The 20,676-nt window shown below is 43.0% G+C and overlaps 1 protein-coding gene across 1 annotated transcript; it reads right to left on the reverse strand.

The window, feature by feature from the left end:
- Positions 1-277: 277 nt before the first annotated feature.
- On the reverse strand, positions 278-19,792 carry LOC308299709 (sorting nexin-18-like; the record flags this gene model as incomplete). The annotated part of the gene is made up of 7 exons (XM_080743499.1): positions 278-504; positions 11,400-11,645; positions 14,304-14,440; positions 15,863-16,156; positions 17,432-17,772; positions 18,475-18,572; positions 19,390-19,792. 7 exons carry the CDS (start codon positions 19,790-19,792, stop codon positions 278-280), a joined length of 1,746 nt encoding a protein of 581 aa, XP_080599625.1.
- Positions 19,793-20,676: the final 884 nt, after the last annotated feature.

The raw sequence follows: 20,676 nt of genomic DNA on the forward strand, positions 1-20,676 counted from the left end.
ACAAAGGCTTCCATTTTAACATTGTAACTTTTCAGGAATAGAAAGCCTGCAATTCCTATTAGCTTGGATTCCCATCAATGATGTCACTGGTAGATGGATTTCTGAACTGCCCACAGCCCCCCTATGAGACACAGAGTAGAAAAAAACATTGTGCTATTTTATCATGAGCATTAGTGAGGACCAATTATATGAAGATAGGTTGAAAAGTGTGTAAAGTCGTCCTTTCAGTGTTTAAATTAACCCTCAGGACTACCAACCCCCTCCCTCCCCCCTGCCTCTATTGGTCATCATCGTATCTCTCCAGGGTGTCCTGCAGCTTGGCGGTGATCTTCTGGAAGAAGAGGATCTGCTGCTGCAGGTGATGCTGCATCTGAGAGCGGAAGTCCCGTACGCGCGTGCGGTGGAAGTGCTGGATCTCCGCCAGCGTGGCACAGGAGATGATGTTGCAGCGGTCGTGGAGCTCGCCCTCCTGCTTCGGACACTCCTTCACCTTTGTCAGAGCGCCTGGACGAGAAGAAGAGGGAGGAGAGGGATGGAAGGAGGAGAGTGAGGTGAATAATAGAAAAATTCAAAGACTCTTATTCCCTTAATTCAAAGAAATGAGACATGAGAGAAATCAGAGTGTACCGTATATTGGAATTGACTATATTCTGAGAGAGACAGACACAAGGTAAACAGTACAGAAAACACATCCAATCCGTTTCATGTTTGGAGCTCTCTCTGACAAGATGGTGGTCAGACATTCGTATATAAAATAATACAGTATAAAACGTAGGACAAGTTCATAGGTTCCTGCTAACATGCATCAAAAACATGTGGGGGTCGTCCTAGTATATTTCCACAAAGGCAGTTAGACTGTTGTTTTGGGGCCACAGTTGATAAGGCAGAGAGTCCTCGTTTCCACCGGACGGCGACCTGGCCTTGTGGGTGCTTTGCACAGAATTCCACAGAGCCAAGGTTGTAATCTGCACATGGCATTAGTATGGCACAATATATACCTTATATCTATTAAATTCAAACAATATGATATTAACTACAACCAAAATTATCTAACAGTGAACTTTATGAGTTATCAGTGTTATTGATGTATTATAATGCATCAGAGTGCATCAATAACCATAACTCAGTCAGGACTCAGGACTATAGGGCTGTCACAATTATTACATAATCGTCTAATTGTGATTATTTGACATAATCGTGATTATTTTTCATAATCGTCATAATCGTTTCCATGTCAAAAATAGTGGAAATAACAGATCTACAAGCTCACAACGCGTCGCATCGTTGTGAGCTTGTAGATCGGCTATTTCTACAATCAATGTTCTTTTTTAACTCATACAGTGCCACCGGCCACAAGGGGCGCTAGAGTGCCAGAAATGTATCCATAGACCTTCTTTATAGCTTTCGTCGACCCTCTCCCAACTGGCTTGTGTTTTCACTCCAGTCAATGCTATGGGTGACGAGAGGAGGAAGCTAGCTGACACGTAGCCAAAATGCTAACCCATTTAGAAGCCCGATCTAAAGCTATTTCAGCCGCAAAAAACTTTCTCTTTGGGTCTGGGAACACAATCCGGAGAAAATCCTGTCTAAAGATGTGATTTATTATTGGAGTGGGCGGCGCGATGCGGCCCGTGGATGGCCGAGTCTAAGTCCCGGCCATGGATGGACGTCTAGACCGGGGCTTCGTTGAGGCCTCCGATTAAATAATTCATTTTATTAAATATCCCGGACATGTTCGGGATAGGCACCCTGGAATACGTCCCGGTACCGGTACCGGTACCGAGGTTTTTTTTGGGGGGCTCTAAACTTTATTTTAAACCATTTCCAATGGAATAAATCGTCGGAGCATCTAGCGTCTCTCGTTGGTGAGCGCTGGGCGAGCCGGGACCACCCACGTTGCTCCAAGCAGCTCGGGGTAAGTAAAATAGCAAATATTGGATTGAAATATCCCGAACATGTTCGGGATAGGCACTGAAAGAGTTAAGTATAAAGTTGTCAAATATGTTAGTAATTTCTTTGTATATTTAGCTTATGTGTCATATCTACCATGTGTAACTTCAAAGTCTAAAAGCCAAACAGAAACGTAATTGTCAACGACAAAAACACAATTAAATCGTTAATCGCAATTGTTTGAGAGAAAATGTATCGTCATGTAAAATTTCATAATCGTGACAGCCCTACTCAGGACATTCTCGACAAACATCTCTGCTCCCATGATGCTCCAGAATACCTGCTCATCCATGATAATGGACATATTAATGAATTGGAGAACTATTAGACATTATAAAACCCCTGAATACTGTTTATCATTATTGCAGTTATGTAAGAACAAATTAAGTGTCCATTTCAATCAGTGCAATACGAAAGAAAAGTAGTACATTCAGTACAATAACCATACCCTAGGAAGCGTCATCAGAGGTCAGAGTCCTTGATCTATTATTCCAGTGGTTCCCAAACTGTTCAGCTCATGAGCCAAAAGACAAATTAGATGTTTGCCCAAGACCAAAACTAGTGAAAATAGCCAATCTACAAGCTCAAAAGCGTCGCTTCGTGCTGTGTTGGGAGCTTGTAGATGGAAAAAGTGTATTTTTACTTTGCACACTGCCGCCCGTTTCATATTTATTTATTTTCGGAACAGGGTAGATTTTTTCAGATTTTCGCAACTGTCACCACTGGGTCCCTTGCTCTCTCCAAAAAAATGCAGCAGTGTGCATTGCAACCACCTTTAATCCGTAAAAAAGAAAGCCAGGAACACCTAGCTCTGGTCCAGAGCGCTCTCCTAGAGAATCTCTGTCAGGCAGAACTTAACCCATTTAGAACGGGTACACATTTTGTGTAGCATTATTTTATGATTTAACTATTGAAAAATAGCAGATATACAAGCTCACAGCGCGGCACCGAGTGCCGCGCTGCGAGCTTGTAATCGTGAAAATTAGACTTTTGACCCGATTCTATAAGTGTCTTTTGAATCCTTCTAAGATTTTTTGAAAAACCTGTTTCTATATGTCAGCAATCTGGCTCGCCATCATCAAAAAAAGGTCCTTTTCACTTAACTGGAGCTCAGTTAGTCTGTTCTTGAGAGACTATTATGTCAGTGGTTCTCAAACATTTTCATGTGAAGGACCCCCAAAATGATATTTATTTGGCCACGGACCCCCATCTCAAAATATCTAGTTCCAGGGACCACCCAGAAGCAAACTTTGAGTTACAAACGTTCGCTTTGAAAATACATATATTCAAAGATTTGCACACATTTTCACGACTTTTTCAAAAATAGCAGATCTACAAGCTCGCTTGTATATCTGCTATTTTTCAATAGTTAAAGCGTTCAATAATCCTAGGTCTAAATGGGTCAAGGAAACAAAAGCATCTGGGAAGGAAGCAGAGATTGCCCCAAAACCGGTGACCTTCTGATTACCTGGCAGACAGCTTCTCTACCCGGCTACAAAGCATAAAGCATAACGCATAAAAACATGGTCAGAAATGTAATGATCATTTTCTCACACATCAAAATGAACCTTTTTCTCCTGGCAGGCATCATATTTCATAACTAAAGACACTTTTTTATTCCTCTGATGTTAGAGACTAGATCAGGGGTCTTCAACGTTTTCAGGCCAAGGACCCCTTAGTTGAGAGAGATGAAGCAGGGAGTGGGACCCCCACAACCATTTCATAGATTCCATATAGTTTCATTGTTTGACAACACAATCATCAGTGTATTTTGGATTCATGTCAATTTGTGTTTTCAGATATTTAACCACTTGAGCCGTCAATACTTAATAAAGTTGACCTTTCACTCTGTACTTGGTCTGCTCTTTTTCCCCTCTACACCAAACCTCTTGCCGAAAATAGACGATCTACAAGCTTGCCTCGTTGTGAGCTTGTACATCTGCTATTTTTGGCTAAGGTTCTTAGAATATGCATGCTAGGGTTCAAGTGGTTAATATGAAAAAGGAGAAAAAAAGTTTATATCACACAAAGATTTAGAGGACCTCCTGTAGTGACTATGAGGACCCCCTAGGGGTCCCGGACCCCATGTTGAAGACCCTTGGACTAGATCAATGGGCCAAGTGTGCAAAGAACAGCAATTGCTTCATAAGCAAAATGATTCATGTGTGAGTCTATAGGAGCAACTTCTGTTCAAACTTGAGCAAAGCTGAGTGGAAGAAATGACTCAGTCTCTTACCTCACCAACACACTCTTTAAAGAGAAAGGAAGTGCAGTCTCTCTCTCTCTCTCTCTCTCTCTCTCTCTCTCTCTCTCTCTCTCTCTCTCGGACACAAGCACGCACGCTCGCACGCTCGCACGGGTCCCACACCGAACACACTCATAAATGCACAATGAAATCCTTAATGTAACTCTGTAAAATGAAGGTCAATGTTCGCGCTCCATTTGATTTTACATTTGATGTTACTGTGGGCATTTTAACTCCAGTGGTGGAAAAAGTACTCAGATGTTTTACTTAAGTAAAAGTATCAATACTGCAATGTAGAATTACTCCGTTAGGGTGCCCTCAGACCAAAATACCCATGAGAGTGGAATCCGCGTTCCGCCAATGCATTTCAATGAGAAGAGTGCGTTTTTTGCAGAAATCCTCTGCTGGCATGAAAACGCTTCACTCTCATTGAAATGAATTGGCGGAACGCAGATTCCACTCTCATAGGTACTTTGGTGTGAGGGTACCCTTAGAGTGCCCTCACACCAAAATACCTAGAGTGGAATCCGCCAATGCATTTCAATGAGAATGGAGCGTTTTTGCCAGTAGAGGATTTCTGAAAAAAAAACGCTCCATTCTCATTGAAATGCATTGGCGGATTCCACTCTAGGTATTTTGGTGTGTGGGCACCCTTACAAGTAAAAGTCTGTAATTCAAAATGTACTTGAGTAAAAGTAAGAAAATATTGGGATCAAAATATTCTTAAAGTACCAAAAGTAAAAGTATAAAATGTTTGAAAATAGCAGATCTACAAGCTCACAACGTGTCGCGATGCGACGTGTTGTGAGCTTGTAGATCGGCTATTTTCAAATAGCCAAGGTATAAAATAGGGCTAAAGTGGTTTATGTATGTTTTATAATATTATAATTTATATCTGCAAAGTAACTAGCAACTAACATTTTCGAATAATTGTAGTGGAGTAAAAGTACAGTATTTGGATCCGAGGTGTAGTGGAGTAGAAGTAAAAGTACTGAAAACTGGAACTAATCAAGTAAAGTACAAATACCTCAAAACTGTACTTAACTACAGTACTTAAGCAAATGTACTTAAGTAAATGTACTTAGTTGCTTTACACCACTGTCCAACCCCCATAACAGTGAACTGAATTCAACTTGGACTTTCCGCCCCTTCAGGCCAGTGAGATTACAGAGATGTAAGCTCCGCCAACAACACCCCACCCCCTCTTCTGCTATCACTAAGGAGAGAAGAAGGGAAGGCAGGGGAGGGAGGGAGGGGGAAGAAGAGAGAGAGAGAGAGAAAAGGAGGAAGAGGAGGAAGGGGGGGAACATAATCCTTGCATTCCAACAGTCCCAGGGCAACACAGGACCAGAGCGCCCGGAATCTCAGCTCTCATTCAAATCAGATGTAGCCCCAGTGGAGTAAAGTAACGTTTAAGTACATTTACTGCAGAGTACTGTACTTAAGTACAATTTTGAGGTATTTGTACTTTACTTGAGTATTTCCAATTTCCAATACTTTTACAGATACTCCACTACTTCTCAGATCCAAATATTGTACTTTTAATGTTGTTGCTTATTACGTTGTGTCTCCTTTCCGACGTGTCTCCTTTCCGACATGACTCCTTTCCGACACTAACCCTATCTCTAACCCTTACCCTAAACCTAACCTCTATGGAAGTGTTGCCACTCCGACAATAAGAAGTCAATGTCGGAGTGGCGACATGTCCCCATAAATAATTATATTATAAAACATACATGAACCACTTTAGCCCTATTCTATACTTAGGCTATTTGAAAATAGACGATCTACAAGCTCACAACGTGTCGCATCGCGATGTGTTGTTGTGAGCATGTAGATCGGCTATTTTCAAACATTTTGTACTTTTATTTTTCGTACTTTAGTACATTTTGAATTCTGGACTTTTACTTGTAACAGAGTATTTCTATAATACAGTATTGATACTTTTACTTAAAGGAGTAGTTCACCAATTTTCAACCTGTCTTCATATAATAGGTCCTCACTAATGGTCATGATAAAATATCACAATTTTTTTCTACTTAGTCCAAGTCTCCTAGGAGAGCTGTGGGAAGTTCAGAATCCATAGTCTTGTGACATCATCATTTTCCAAAAAAAAGATTTTATCAATATTTTTGAGAAAAAAAAATAGATTTTTATTATCGCGAGAACAATGGCTTCCACTTTAAAATTGCAACTTTTCAGGAATAGAAAGCCTGCAGTTTCTATAAGCTGGATTGGCAATCGATGATGTCACAAGACTATGGGTTTCTGACCTGCCCACAGCCCTCCTCTGAAAAAAAAGAAAGAAAAAAAAAAGAAAAGCTATTTTTGAGTGAGGATCAATTATATGAACATAGGTTGAAAAGTGGTGGAGTTCCCCTTTAAGTAAAATATATGAGTACTTTTTCCACCACTGGATGTAGCCCTGCCTGGAACTCACAGCAGTGTTACCATGTCTGCTTATCATAAGCGACTTTGGGGCTTGTTTTTTGGAGCTGTGTGAAACACAGGCTCCCTATACGTGGCTTTGTGGGTCTGTCTGTGTGTCTGTATGTAGCCTGAACTTCCTAAACTTCGGCACGCTACTAGTCCCACAGTTTTGCCACCACACACTCGCGCCATATGTCAAATCGACCGGCTTACTCGGGAATCGTGGGCTAGTAACTTGCTAAGAGAAAGGTTCAATAGTTTAATTGATATTAATTTATTAGTGAATTAATTTTCCCCATTGACTTATAATGGGAATCGCAAAAACTCACATTCAATTATTTGTCTCTCGCAAACCATAGGGGCTAGAGTTTCAAGACTTGGAGAGGAGGTTCATAATGATTTCAAGGATTAAATAAAAAAAATCACACCCGTGTGAAGTGGAGCTGTGTGTGTGTGTGTGTGTGTGTGTGTGTGTGTGTGTGTGTGTGTGTGTGTGTGTGTGTGTGTGTGTGTGTGTGTGTGGATCATGTGTACCGATTTTTGTGACATTTGAAGAAAATATGTAGGAAAAGGAGCAAAAAGTGTGTTTTGGAGAAAATTCAAGATGGCGGAAAATCTATCATGGCGCAAATGGGCGTGGCCTATATGGGGAGATGCGTCATGACCCAAGGAATCCAGGGAAAAAATATTTTTAATTTTCCGACCTACGGTTCAAGAGTTACAGGCCAAAACGTAAAGTGGGGTGTTATGGCGCCACCATGCGGCCAAATGACACAATTATTTTTTATTTAATCCTTGAAATCATTATGAACCTCCTCTCCAAGTCTTGAAACTCTAGCCCCTATGGTTTGCGAGAGACAAATAATTGAATGTGAGTTTTTGCGATTCCCATTATAAGTCAATGGGGAAAATTAATTCACTAATAAATTAATATCAATTAAACTATTGAACCTTTCTCTTAGCAAGTTACTAGCCCACGATTCCCGAGTAAGCCGGTCGATTTGACATATGGCGCGAGTGTGTGGTGGCAAAACTGTGGGACTAGTAGCGTGCCGAAGTTCAGGCTACATACAGACACACAGACAGACACACAGACAGACAGACAGACCCACACGGCCACGTATAGGGAGCCTGTGCTTCACACAGCTCCAAAAATAATTGTGTCATTTGGCCGCATGGTGGCGCCATAACACCCCACTTTACGTTTTGGCCTGTAACCCTTGAACCGTAGGTCGGAAAATTAAAAATATTTTTTCCCTGGATTCCTTGGGTCATGACGCATCTCCCCATATAGGCCACGCCCATTTGCGCCATGATAGATTTTCCGCCATCTTGAATTTTCTCCAAAACACACTTTTTGCTCCTTTTCCTACATATTTTCTTCAAATGTCACAAAAATCGGTACACATGATCCACACACACACACACACACACACACACACACACACACACACACACACACACACACACACACACACACACACACAGCTCCACTTCACACGGGTGTGATTTTTGGAGCTGTGTGAAGCACAGGCTCCCTATACGTGGCCGTGTGGGTCTGTGTGTGTGTCTGTATGTAGCCTGAACTTCCTAAACTTCGGCACGCTACTAGTCCCACAGTTTTGCCACCACACACTCGCGCCATATGTCAAATCGACCGGCTTACTCGGGAATCGTGGGCTAGTAACTTGCTAAGAGAAAGGTTCAATAGTTTAATTGATATTAATTTATTAGTGAATTAATTTTCCCCATTGACTTATAATGGGAATCGCAAAAACTCACATTCAATTATTTGTCTCTCGCAAACCATAGGGGCTAGAGTTTCAAGACTTGGAGAGGAGGTTCATAATGATTTCAAGGATTAAATAAAAAATAATTGTGTCATTTGGCCGCATGGTGGCGCCATAACACCCCACTTTACGTTTTGGCCTGTAACTCTTGAACCGTAGGTCGGAAAATTAAAAATATGTTTTCCCTGGATTCCTTGGGTCATGACGCATCTCCCCATATAGGCCACGCCCATTTGCGCCATGATAGATTTTCCGCCATCTTGAATTTTCTCCAAAACACACTTTTTGCTCCTTTTCCTACATATTTTCTTCAAATGTCACAAAAATCGGTACACATGATCCACACACACACACACACACACACACACACACACACACACACATACACACACACAGCTCCACTTCACACGGGTGTGATTTTTACTTTAAAACCTTGAAAAAGAAATGTCATTGTGATAGTACTGCTAAATAGGAACTTCAGTTACTCTAAAGTTAGTTCCATTGATCCAAGCCGGAACACAACGGGTTGAATGATCACAACATACTCTGAAAATGCACACGGCCCATCCTTGGGTGGGCCACGATCGCTTTGGAGATTTTCAAGTGGGCCCTGATCCAGAAAAGGGTTGATAACCACTGAATTAAAGCAAAGTAAATCGTCGTTGTCGGGTGGAAACCTTGTATGTCCAAAACCGTTCCCTTTTATATTATCATTTTGAAAACGAGTCAAAGTAGTGAAAACAGCCGTTCTACAAGCAGTTGTGTGCTTGTAGATCGGCTATTTTCACTACTCTTGTGCAACACTCTTGTATGATGACGTTTATCTTGCAACTTGGAGATACAAGGTTTTCCGCCCCGACGGTGACGAAATGCAGCGTTGTCAGTCGCAGGGTATTAGGATTCAGGCTGTGTTTCCTGCCTGTGTTTGCAGGCTATAGAACAGGGCTCGATGGGGCTGTGAAACAGTGCCTCTATGTTTGGCAGACGTAAGGGATTTATCTGCCAGCAGGCAGCACCTCCCCACTCCCACTCTGCAGGGAGTTCAGCCTGGAGCACTCTCCTGTGCGTGTGTGTGACCAGGGGTTTCGCACCAAATTCTGGGCCGTGGGTACAAGGATTCACTGTGGGGCCCCTGTGCTTTAACTATTGAAAAATAGCAGATATACAAGCTCACAGCGCTGCGAGCTTGTAGATCTGCTATTTTTGAAAAATCAGGACAATCTTTGAATATTTCAAATCCTTCTAAGGTTTTTTAAAAAAAAACCTATGTTTCGATGTCAGTGGAGCTCAAACCTTTTCATGTGCAGGACCCCCAAAATGGTATGTATTTGGCCACGGACCCCCATCTAAAAATATTTAGTTCCAGGGACCCCCCAGAAGCAAAATTTGATTTACAAATGTTCGCTTAAAAAATACATATATTCAAAGATTTGCACACATTTTCACGACTTTTCAAAAATAGCAGATCTACAAGCTTGCAGCGCGGCACTCAGTGCCGCGCCGTGAGCTTGTATATCTGCTATTTTTCAATAGCTAAAGTATAAAATAATTAAGGCCCCTCCAACACCTTGGGCCCTAGTAACTCAGTCCCACTTTCCTACCCCTTGTGACGCCCCTGTGTGTGACTATAGAAACAGTACGAGTGTGAGTGTGTGTGTGTGTGTGTGCGTGTGCGTGCGTGCGTGCGTATGTGTGTGTGTGTGTGTGTGTGTGTGTGTGTGTGTGTGTGTGTGTGTGTGTGTGTGTGTGTGTGTGTGTGTGTGTGTGTGTGTGTGTGTGTGTGTGTGCGCGCGCGTGTGCATGTGCGCGTGCATGTATGTGGACAATGGGATACAGGCTCTCTCCACAAAGCACAGAGTTTGCATGGATCAGGCCTGGTTTCAGTTCTAGGCCCCAGACTGACGTTGCGATTTAATAAATGAAAACAGATGTCGTACTTTCTTTCTCGCTGCAGATCCACATCACTGACTGTCTATTGACTGCCTTTGTATTGAATGATTCATGTAGTCAGTTTTCTGGGGAATTTCATTAATGACAATCAAAAACACGTGTTGCCATTGTTTCACATGAGAAAGTAAAGGAGGTTACAAACATAAAGCTCTAAGAGCAGGCCGGGTATCCCAAACATTTTCAGCTCGGGAGCCCAAAAGAGCAATTTGGTGTCTCCTGAATATCGGACATACAGGTATATGTAAGCTCACAATGCGTTACAATGCAACACGGTGTGAGCTTGTAGATGTGCTTGTAAGACACCTTTTTTTAAAGTTTTTGAAAATGTGAACCTTTTTCTTTTTCTCACAAAACACTTTTGAAAATATTTTTTTAAAGGAAAGCAACAAAAGGGGGGGGGGGGGGGGGGGGGGAGAAGAAAATAAATCTACTCATCCTATATATGGATGGGACGATATGAAAATGTCATGTCACGATTATTGTGACGGGGAAAAAAAGAAAAAAAAAAGATAAACGACAATAGTGATTATCGTCCCATCCCTAATTTCATAAAAAAGGGTCTGTGACACTTAAGCTATATTACACGAATATTACACTCCAGCCCTACCTACGGAACTCGCCTGTCGGCTCGTTCCTGCGGCAAGGCTGTCGTGCAGGATAACCGTGTTATATGCAGACCCTCGAGTGTAATATTGCGATTATACAACTGTTGCCCTTAAAAAAAAACACATCAACTTCATTTCATTGTAATTAAGATATTCGATAGGAATGTGTAATTTTTTAATGCCACATTTAGCTACTATGTCCCTGAACGTCACATGAAAACCGCTAGCCTAACCGCCTAGCATAGTGTGGGGAGAGAGGAGCGTTTGCTGTCTTTCGTGACCAACGCAGCAGATTTCTTTACTTGATTAGAGACAGTGCATCTGTGCTCGTTATATGCACGGTTGGAGAGCCTGTTTTCCATTGAGAGCCCGACTACCTGTTGTATAATGTGTTTTGAAAGCGCCGGCATAGAGAATGACTCCTCTCACCTTTCTGTACGTGTATGATGTCGGGATAGTTGGCCAGGTGTCCCCGGTAGATGTCGAGCAGGTCTGATATTGGAGCCAGGTCCTGGCAGGGCTGCTCAGCAAAGTAATCCCCGATGGCCTCGTAGGCCTCTCCGGTGCCGGCGATGGCCCGGTTGAGGCCCGTCGAGTAGGCCTGCTGGTCCAGCTCGAAGGCCTGCCCCAGCAGCCTGAACGACTGGCCCACCTTCTGGTACTCCTTCTTGAAACCTGCATGTGATCAGTGGTGTAGATAGATAGATAGATAGATAGATACCTTTATTATCCCAAGGGCAATAAAGGTATCTATCTATCTATGGTGTAAAGCAGGGGTTCCCAAACTTTTTAGTCTCAGGGCACCCCATAAATATTTTTTTTAATCCGAGGCACCCCTACATTATAATTTTCACTCCCAGCACCTTATATTTATAGCATATTGTCGTTGTCGGGTGGAAACCTTGTATGTCCAAAACCGTTCGTTCTGTATTTATCATCTATAAAATGTAATAAACTAGTGAAAACAGCCGATCTACAAGCACACAACGCCTCGCATCGCGAGGCGTTGTGTGCTTGTAGATCGGCTGTTTTCAGTAGTTTTGTGCGACAGTCTTGTATGATGAAGCAGGGCTTTGCTTTACCAAAAGACGTACACATTTGAAACTTGGAGATACGAGGTTTCTGCCCGACAGTGACAATATTTTAGCGATTATGTTGTGAGGAAAATGTTAAGATAATAGCCATTTTGGTTAGAACTGACTGAAAATAACTTTGTACTTCAAGTTTAAAATGATACTAAATATTTTTTCAAGTGTCCAAATGAATTCCAAATATCATCAAATGATCTCGCGGCACCTCTGGACTGCTGTCACGGCACCCCAGGGTGCCCCGTCACCCACTTTGAAAACCCCTGGTGTAAAGTGACTAAGTGCATTTACTCAAGGGTACTGCGCTCAAGTACAATTTTGAGGTATTTGTACTTTGCTTGAGTATTTCCAATTTCCAATACTTTTACTTTTACTCCTCAGGGGTAGAGAAACCGTCATTAGAACACAGAGGGTTCCCGAGTTCGATACCGGGCTCCCCCAGAGTTAGTGTCGAAGAGTCCTTGAGCAAGACTCTGAACCCCTAGTTGCTCCTGATGAGCAGGTTGGTGTCTTGCATGGTTTCCTCCGCCATCTATGTATGAATGTGTGTGAATGGTTGAATGTACGTAATGCACAATCTATGTAAAGCGCCTTGGGTAAAGGCGCTATATAAATGCACCATTTACCATTTACCATTACATCTCAGATCCAAATGTTTTAATTTTACCCCATTACATTTATTTTAAAACTTTAGTTACTAGTTACTTAGATTGATTATTATTAGAAAACATTAAACCCTATATACATTTCAGCCATTTTAAAATAGTCGATCATTCTACAAGCTCACAATGCGATGGATTGTGAGCTTATAGATCTGCTATTTTCAAATTATTTTTATACATTTGAAAATTTGAAATAGGACACTTTGCCTAATGAGTACTTTTATTTTTGGTACTTTAAGTACATTTTGACGTCAATACTACTTTCACTCAAGTAAATCTTGATTCCGGACTTTTACTTGTAATGTATTCTACATTGCAGTATTGATACTTTTACTTAAAGGAGTGGCGACACCGGCCGAAAATTAACATTATGATACAGTAGGTCACGTGGTGTTTCTTCAAACAGTCTGAAAAGGAGGCGGGGCCGTATCAGTTAGTAGTGAATGTATACTTCGTCCGTCGTGCGGTGCCGCGCAATGTATACTTCGTCCGTCGTGCGGTGCCGCGCACAACGTGATGGCTTTGTTGTTAGCGTGTAGCCGGCTAACGCTGCACCGCACGGCTATTTGCGAGCATAGATGTTTGCGAGAGCTATTGTGTGCACACACACACACACACACGCGCTAAAGCACACACACACAGGCTACACACACACACACACACAGAGTGCATGAGCCACGGAGCACGGACCTCAGTCCGGCCGGTGAGACAGCAGGACATGGCTTGCTCCGGTCGGTCTACTCTGGTGCTCCAGTCAGGTTAGGGAAAGAGACAGCAGGGTATGGTCGACAAAACCGTCTCATAGACGGGGAGAAGCGTGTTGACCCTCGTACACCTTTTTTGACACCTTTTTTGAAGAAGACATGTACTTTTTTATCGGTCTAACCATTGATTTTATAGCGAATGCTATATAATTTTTACCCCTAGAACTGATAGTTTTAAAGTTGGTTTAGAAAGTCGGAAACACACCTCGGTCAGCTTTTTTTGGGGCAGTTTCAAAAGATAATGATATGGATACTCGACTCCGCGAGTCCCTGCCCCTCCCCCCATATTAGCCCAATCAAATTAATGTATTGCCGTTACTGTACAGAAAGTACTACTTTCAGTACAGTAACTACAATAAATTAATTTGATTGGGTAATTTAACATGGGGGTACATGACATCATTAAAAAAATTGGCTAATTTGATAGCCATAATTAGCTGTTTTGGCCGTGTCACGCCCCCTTTAAGTAAAACATTTGAGTACTTCTTCCACCACTGCCTTGCGATTTAGTATTTGAAAGTTTTTGTTTGTTTGTTTCTGGCATTGAACATTGGGATATACCGGTATAAATACAAATTTGCATTTCTGTTTGGCTTTCAGGCTTTTAAACAAAATAAGTGTGCAGAACAGATATGACAAATAATTGTCAGGGAGGAGAATGAGGCGTAGAGCCTCCGTCATTCTCCTCCCGCCCAACACTCCCAGCTGACAGGTGACGCCTTGGGCCGTAGGATTATATCAAATAATACAAATCCTCCCCCCCGCCCCTTTCCCACGGGCCCCCAACAAAGCAGAGTGTACAGTTGAACTTGGACTTGCCTGTGATCTGCTTGCGAGCAAACTCATTGATGGTGGTGTTCACCACCACAATGTTCTCGTCCATCCTCTTGGTGAAAGTCTTGAAGCCTTCGATCTTGCTCTCCACCTCTTGGAGGTCGAGTGGAACCGCAGGTGGGCTGGTTGAAGTAAAAGGCAAGGTTGCTCAAGTACTGCACTTAAGTATTTCAAATGTGTACTTTTTTTTTTACTCCGCTGCAATTATTTCACAGCTTTAGTTACTAGCTATTTTGCAGATTTTGATTATTATTGCAATACATACATTAACCACTTAAGCCCTATTTTATACTGTGGCTATTACAAAATAGCTGATCTATGAGCTCACCACATGGACCACGATGGCAACAAGTGCTGGTGTCCTTGTTCTAAGTTCATCGTATATTACGAGTATATTATTGGACTACTCTTGACGAGTGCTCCTCTTTTCCCTTTCTGAACCACAATGGCAATTATGGCAACAAGCCTGTCTTTTTTGTGACTTTTTAATCACTGCATCCTTTCAATCAATAGATTGATTGACTAAAAGTCTTTAGCCAATCAGTCAAATATATCTCTGCTAGTCTGACAGATTTGTACAGATTTTAGTACTTTTGTTATTTTACTTAAGTAAAATGCAGGCCTGTTGCCTGTAACAGCATATGGTGGTATAATTGCAACTTTTACTTGAGTAAAAGAAGTCAGTATGTCTTCCTCCAGTCAGTGTCATGAATACAGAGGACCACAATGGAAACCAGACTTTTTGTGTTATCCTCCATTAACAAGGTAATTTGATAAGGTTAATTAATAAGCGTTGTTGTTCTGTGACTTGAAGTCAGGTCGTTTATGTAGCGCCAACGCTTACTGTACCTCACACTGTGTGTGGCCTTGTTTAACAAATACTGTACAGGAGTCGGTCTTATTTGATTAACTGATTACATCATGTTTATTGCGGGGCATACGTGTGAGAGCAGATTACTGCAGCTCTCCTTGTCTCACACCTTCAGACACTTCCAATAACAAGGGCAAGGGTTCAGCTACGCTATGGAACACACGCTACTGATTTGGAACATGAATAGTGCAAATTACCACCAGTCACCAACAAGCGTCATTCTCTAGCACCACAGCCAACAGTAACATATCCCAGTTTGGGATTATAACCAGCAACTTCCCAAATAACTCAACCACCTCAAGGGAACATTGCTAGTCACCCAAAGCCCTTCATTGGCCCCCAACCGATTTCTGTTATTGTCATTAGGTTTAAAAAATGGTTTCCCTCTAGTAGAAAATACATTAAGAATGAAGCTTGACTTGACCTGTCAACACAATAATGCACCTCAATACTTGATTCCAACCAGCAACTTCCCAGTTAAAAACCCACTATTATACAGTACATAGTTGACCGGGGTCCACCAGGGCTCCATACTAGGTCCACTCCTTTTTTACGACAACTACAAGTTCACAACACATTGCATTATATCATATATTTTCACCAAATGGCCGCGCCCTAGAATAGTAACAACCACATGAATAGTGGTTTCATGTGGTTGAATCAAGACACCCACCTGATGGTGAGGAAGAAATTGGCCCCGACCAGATCGTCTCTCTCGGCCTTCCTCTTGCCTTGCTTCCAGGCCTTCTCGTCCGCCCCGCACGTTAGGAAATGCTGGAAGACATCGCAGCGGGCCAACACAGGATGGGTGGTCATGTGGTTCATCCACCAGATCAGGCCTTTCCTCCGCTTGGAGATGAAGTCCTCCTCGAAGCGTCCCGTGGCCTGTTTCTCCGGGAGATGAGGCACGGAGATGACGGGGAAACGCTCGACGAGCCGTGCGTACAACCAGTCAAAATGTTTATACCTGTAGGGGTGGGGGGAATACAGCTAGTCAAAATGTTTACATCTGTAGGGGTTGGGGGGGCAAGACAGAGGACAGGAAACAGAAAGATGAAGAATGGATAGTGGACAGAAGATACAGTAGATGGATGTGGTAAATAACCAGGATTTGGAAAGAGAGTTAGGTTTGATAGCTGGATGAGCGGAGCAAGGGAGATGCGGGTATGGCAGGGTTACACAGAGGTAGAGCTGATAAAGGGAGGGAGGGAAGAGGAGTGAAATAAGAAGGATTAGGTGTGGAAATGTTGAGATAGAGATCATTCAGAGGTAACCAGAGGGTGAGGGTGGAGGGATAGAGGTGCAGAGGGTAGAAATAGATATGGGAGTGAGGGGGAGCAAAGTGAGTAGAATTAGATAATGAGGGCGATGGCAGTGGATGTAATAGAGACAAACAACAACACAAAGAGGAAAAAGTGATAAAATTAGGGATCATTTTTACAGGTTTGTAGACAAAGTTGTCTGAGATGATTAGGAAATGGTCCCCCAATATGTACAGTATCCTAAAAATCTGCCCAGTGTCTCTTTCACCATCACTGATACTGTAAGAGTGTGTACTGAAACTATGCCAAACATTCAACACTATTAATGTCAGCAGTTTACCACAGCAGGGTCAAGTGGGATCATGAGGAAATGGGGAGGCTCTCTCCATTCCGACATGTCGCCACTCCGAAATTGACTTCTTATTGTCGGAGTGGCGACACTCCCATGGGGGTTCGGTTTAGGGTTAGGGTTAGAGATAGGGTTAGTGTCGGAATGGAGACATGTCGGAAAGGAGACATGTCGGAGTGGAGAGATGCACTCGAGGAAATGCCACCCGGATAAACAAAGCAACAAGTCAACATTATCAAAGACTCAACAGGAAAGAGTGAAATATCCTATAGGCATATAAGGGGACATGAAGCTATTATTCAAACGGTATCCTCCTCCTGTCCTTTCCGGAGAACAAGGTTAGGCCAGTAGTTCTCAGTCTAACATGTTCATGTCAAGGACCCGCACATTGACAATGTCTGCTAAGATTGATGATAACTGATTGTTGTTGAACTACATTTAGCACACAACCACTGTTTATGTGGTCCTGTGTAGTGGACAAAGGGAAGTGTGTGTGTGTGTGTGTGTGTGTGTGTGTGTGTGTGTGTGTGTGTGTGTGTGTGTGTGTGTGTGTGTGTGTGTGTGTGTGTGTGTGTGTGTGTGTGTGTGTGTGTGTACACATTTGCATGTGTGTGCGTGCGCGTGCGTGTACCTGCGGTTAACTTGCGTGCTGGTGTGACTGGGAGTCAGCCCGTAGGACATGTAACTCTTCATGCCTTTGAACTTGGTCTGCTTGGTGGGGTCGTCGATGGTGCACGTGAAGGGGTAGGGGTCCTCCTGCCACTCGGGTCCGTGCGGCCCCATCACCACGCAGATCCTGTCTCCGTCCTTCACGAAGGCGGACGCCTCCCCCAGCAGGAAGGCCTCTCCGCCCGACTTGACGAAGGTGGAGAACCTGTTGAGATTCCGGCCCACCGTGGCCGAGGAGCCCTTGGCCTGCTGTTGCTGCGCGCTGCTGCTGCTGCTGCGGCGGCCGGGCAGAGAGGTCGTCACCTGGTCGGGGGGTTGTCGGGACAATAATTGCGATTAATTATGATACTTGCGCCAGCAGAGCGCACAAGTAGGGTGACGATAGCTGTCTGTTGGGATGTGGCTGAGTATGTGGGCATGTGACGACAAGTGTGACCCCATATTTGAGGTTGCGCTTGTTGTTTTTTGGTTTGCCTTTTGGATTTATTTTTGTTCTTTTTAAGATTGCACAGGGAAGATAATAACTGAATATAAAAACAAATAGACTGACAATGACTGGTACCAATAATCAAAATAAACAATGTACTATGGCTGAAACAGCTAGGCCATAATGCATTATTGATATGATTTTCAACCTTCATCACTAATGCTCATGACAAAATGGTAAAAAAATTCATTTTCTTCTCGGTCTATGTCTCATAGGAGGACCGTGCACACTTCATAAACCTGCCTTTTTTTTAACAATTTCTAAAAGATTTTATTGTATTTTTATTAACGCGAGATCAATGGTTTCCATTATAGCATGCTAACTTTCCAGGAATACTGTAGAAAGTTTCTGTTAGCTTGTATTCCCCATTGATGATGTCACCACTGCCTGGGTACCAGATATTATCATGAGCATTAGTGAGCATGAGAGCATGACCTATCTTCATATAGGTTGACAGTCATTCATGAAAGGTTTTGAAAATGTATGAACATTCTGTAATAACTGTGATGGGCCAGCACCTGGTAGGTGGAGAGCGCGCCTCCGACGCCAGAAGAGGGCTCTCCGCTGACCGTGGAGCAGCTGTCGTCCCAGTCATCATCCCAGTCCTCATCACTACCTTGTAGGCCAGGGAGATATGGACACAACACAATCAATCACAATAGGCCTATTTCCCAATAGCTCAGTTAAACTGATGAGTCTTTAAGTGACTAAAACCAGGACAACACAACATCTTATGCCACAATATCACAATATCTAACTAATCTAAGTCTCGTCCTATCACAATCTATAATGATATACGGTATCAGTGTTTCTCAAAGTGGATTCCAGGGACTCTGTGGGTTCCTTTTAGAGGGCTCCAAATTGACCCATATAGATGTCTGTAACAAACAGTATACAAATGGAGTTAAGGAGAGACCTTGAAATGTAAAAGTTAGTTGTCTGCAGTGCCATTCAGTGTTATACGAGTTAAAAAGGACCCCAATTGAAACAAGCCCAAAACAAAGCTTTTTTGAGGTGTTTATCGTTTTAGTTGACCTTGTACCAGTACCGGTGAACTGTCGGCCAGTTGTTCTCAATGTGGATTCCAGGGACTTTGTGGGTTCCTTTTGGGGGGTCTAAATTGACCCATATAATACTGACAGTGTACAAATGGAACCAAATGGACCTGTGGGTTCCATTTGTACACTGTCAGGTCCATTTGGTTCCATTTGTACACTGTCAGAGTTAAGGGGAGACTTTGAAAAATAAAAGTTTGAGAACCACTGCTGTAGGCTACTGTTATGAAACTGTACCTTTTCCTATGCAAACTTCTAATAATGTCTTCAATCAATCCACCAATCCATCCATCAATCAATAAATCAATCAATCAATCAATCAATCAATCAGAAACACTGATAATCTATATTGCTGTCCAGCAACATGTAGTCTACTACCTTGGCTGGTCTGGTAGCTGCTCCTCTGTGGGGGCTGCTGCAGCGCCGGGGAGGAGGCGGTCTGCGGCTGCTGGTGGACTTTGGTGATGTTCACAGCGGTGGTCCTCTGGGGGTTATTACTGAAGGAGGAGGGAGGAGGAGGGTCGTACGCCTGGTGATGGGAGCTCGGAACTTGGGACTGATCGTATCCGTTATTGTTGTTGGAGCTGGAGGAGACGTCGTTCCTGATGATCTCCACATACGAGGCAGGAAACAGGCCGGTCTCCCCTCTGGTGTTCTCCCCCTCCAGCCAGCCCTCCAGCTCTTCCTCGCTGAACAGAGTAACGAGTTCATTCTCCTGGATGGAGATCTCTCCCGGGTTCTCAGAGCTGAAGTCGTACAGAACTCTCGCCGTCAACGCCATGCTGCGGTAGACCTATATCTCTCTCCCCCCTCCTCCCCACGAATTCCCAAACAAACAAACAAACCCCGACAAACAAAGAACCAGCCGCTATAAGTTGCTATACTTTTTGTTGCTGAGTTGCATCAAGTTTAAAGTAAAAAGAACAATAAATGCAGGCTGCTATTCAGCCATCGGGTAACTTTCTATGCAAGCGACACCAAACCTCGTTCTCTGTGTGAGGCTCTCTCTCCCCCTCCCTCCCTCTCTCTGTGTGTGGGTCAAATAACGTTTATAATTGCATGCAGAACTTAAGCCGAGTTGGGGTGAAAAAACTCCATTAAAAACGTATTTATATGAAGACAAAGGGCTCCAGAGCTTCTCTCCAAAACAACCATCCGCCGTTCTTCTGTGCAGTTTGACTTGTCCTCCTGGTTAATGAAGAAGAATGAATGTCTGATCGGAGGAGAAGAAAGTCCTTTTTTTCCAGATGCTTGGGCTTGTTGGAGCACGAATACACTGAGTAATGGAGGGTGGGGCTACACGGCAAAAGTCCTGAGTGTTATTTAACTCGAAATGGAACACTATCAAGAGTTACAAGTGGATAAATGAACACTGGGGATTTTACTGTGTAATAATGTTATCGGTGATGTAATACCGTATCACAAAATGATGGCCATAAAATAGACATAACATGATAGTAGATGATGGGAACGTTTTTTTTGTTTGTGTCATGATTATTTATCCAAATAATATTACTTCCAGACATCTTATATTTGGTAGTATATAACATTAAATCGTGCCTTTCCCCCTCCTTTCTTTCGTCACAGACAGTTATAACTAGTTTATTCTAAGTTTATTATAGGAGCTCTCTGGGAGGTACTAGCGCGGTTGCACCGCTAGATGTC

This window comes from Nannobrachium achirus (genome assembly GCF_963921795.1).
Source record: "Nannobrachium achirus genome assembly, chromosome: 15".
Classification (NCBI taxonomy): Eukaryota; Metazoa; Chordata; class Actinopteri; order Myctophiformes; family Myctophidae; genus Nannobrachium; species Nannobrachium achirus.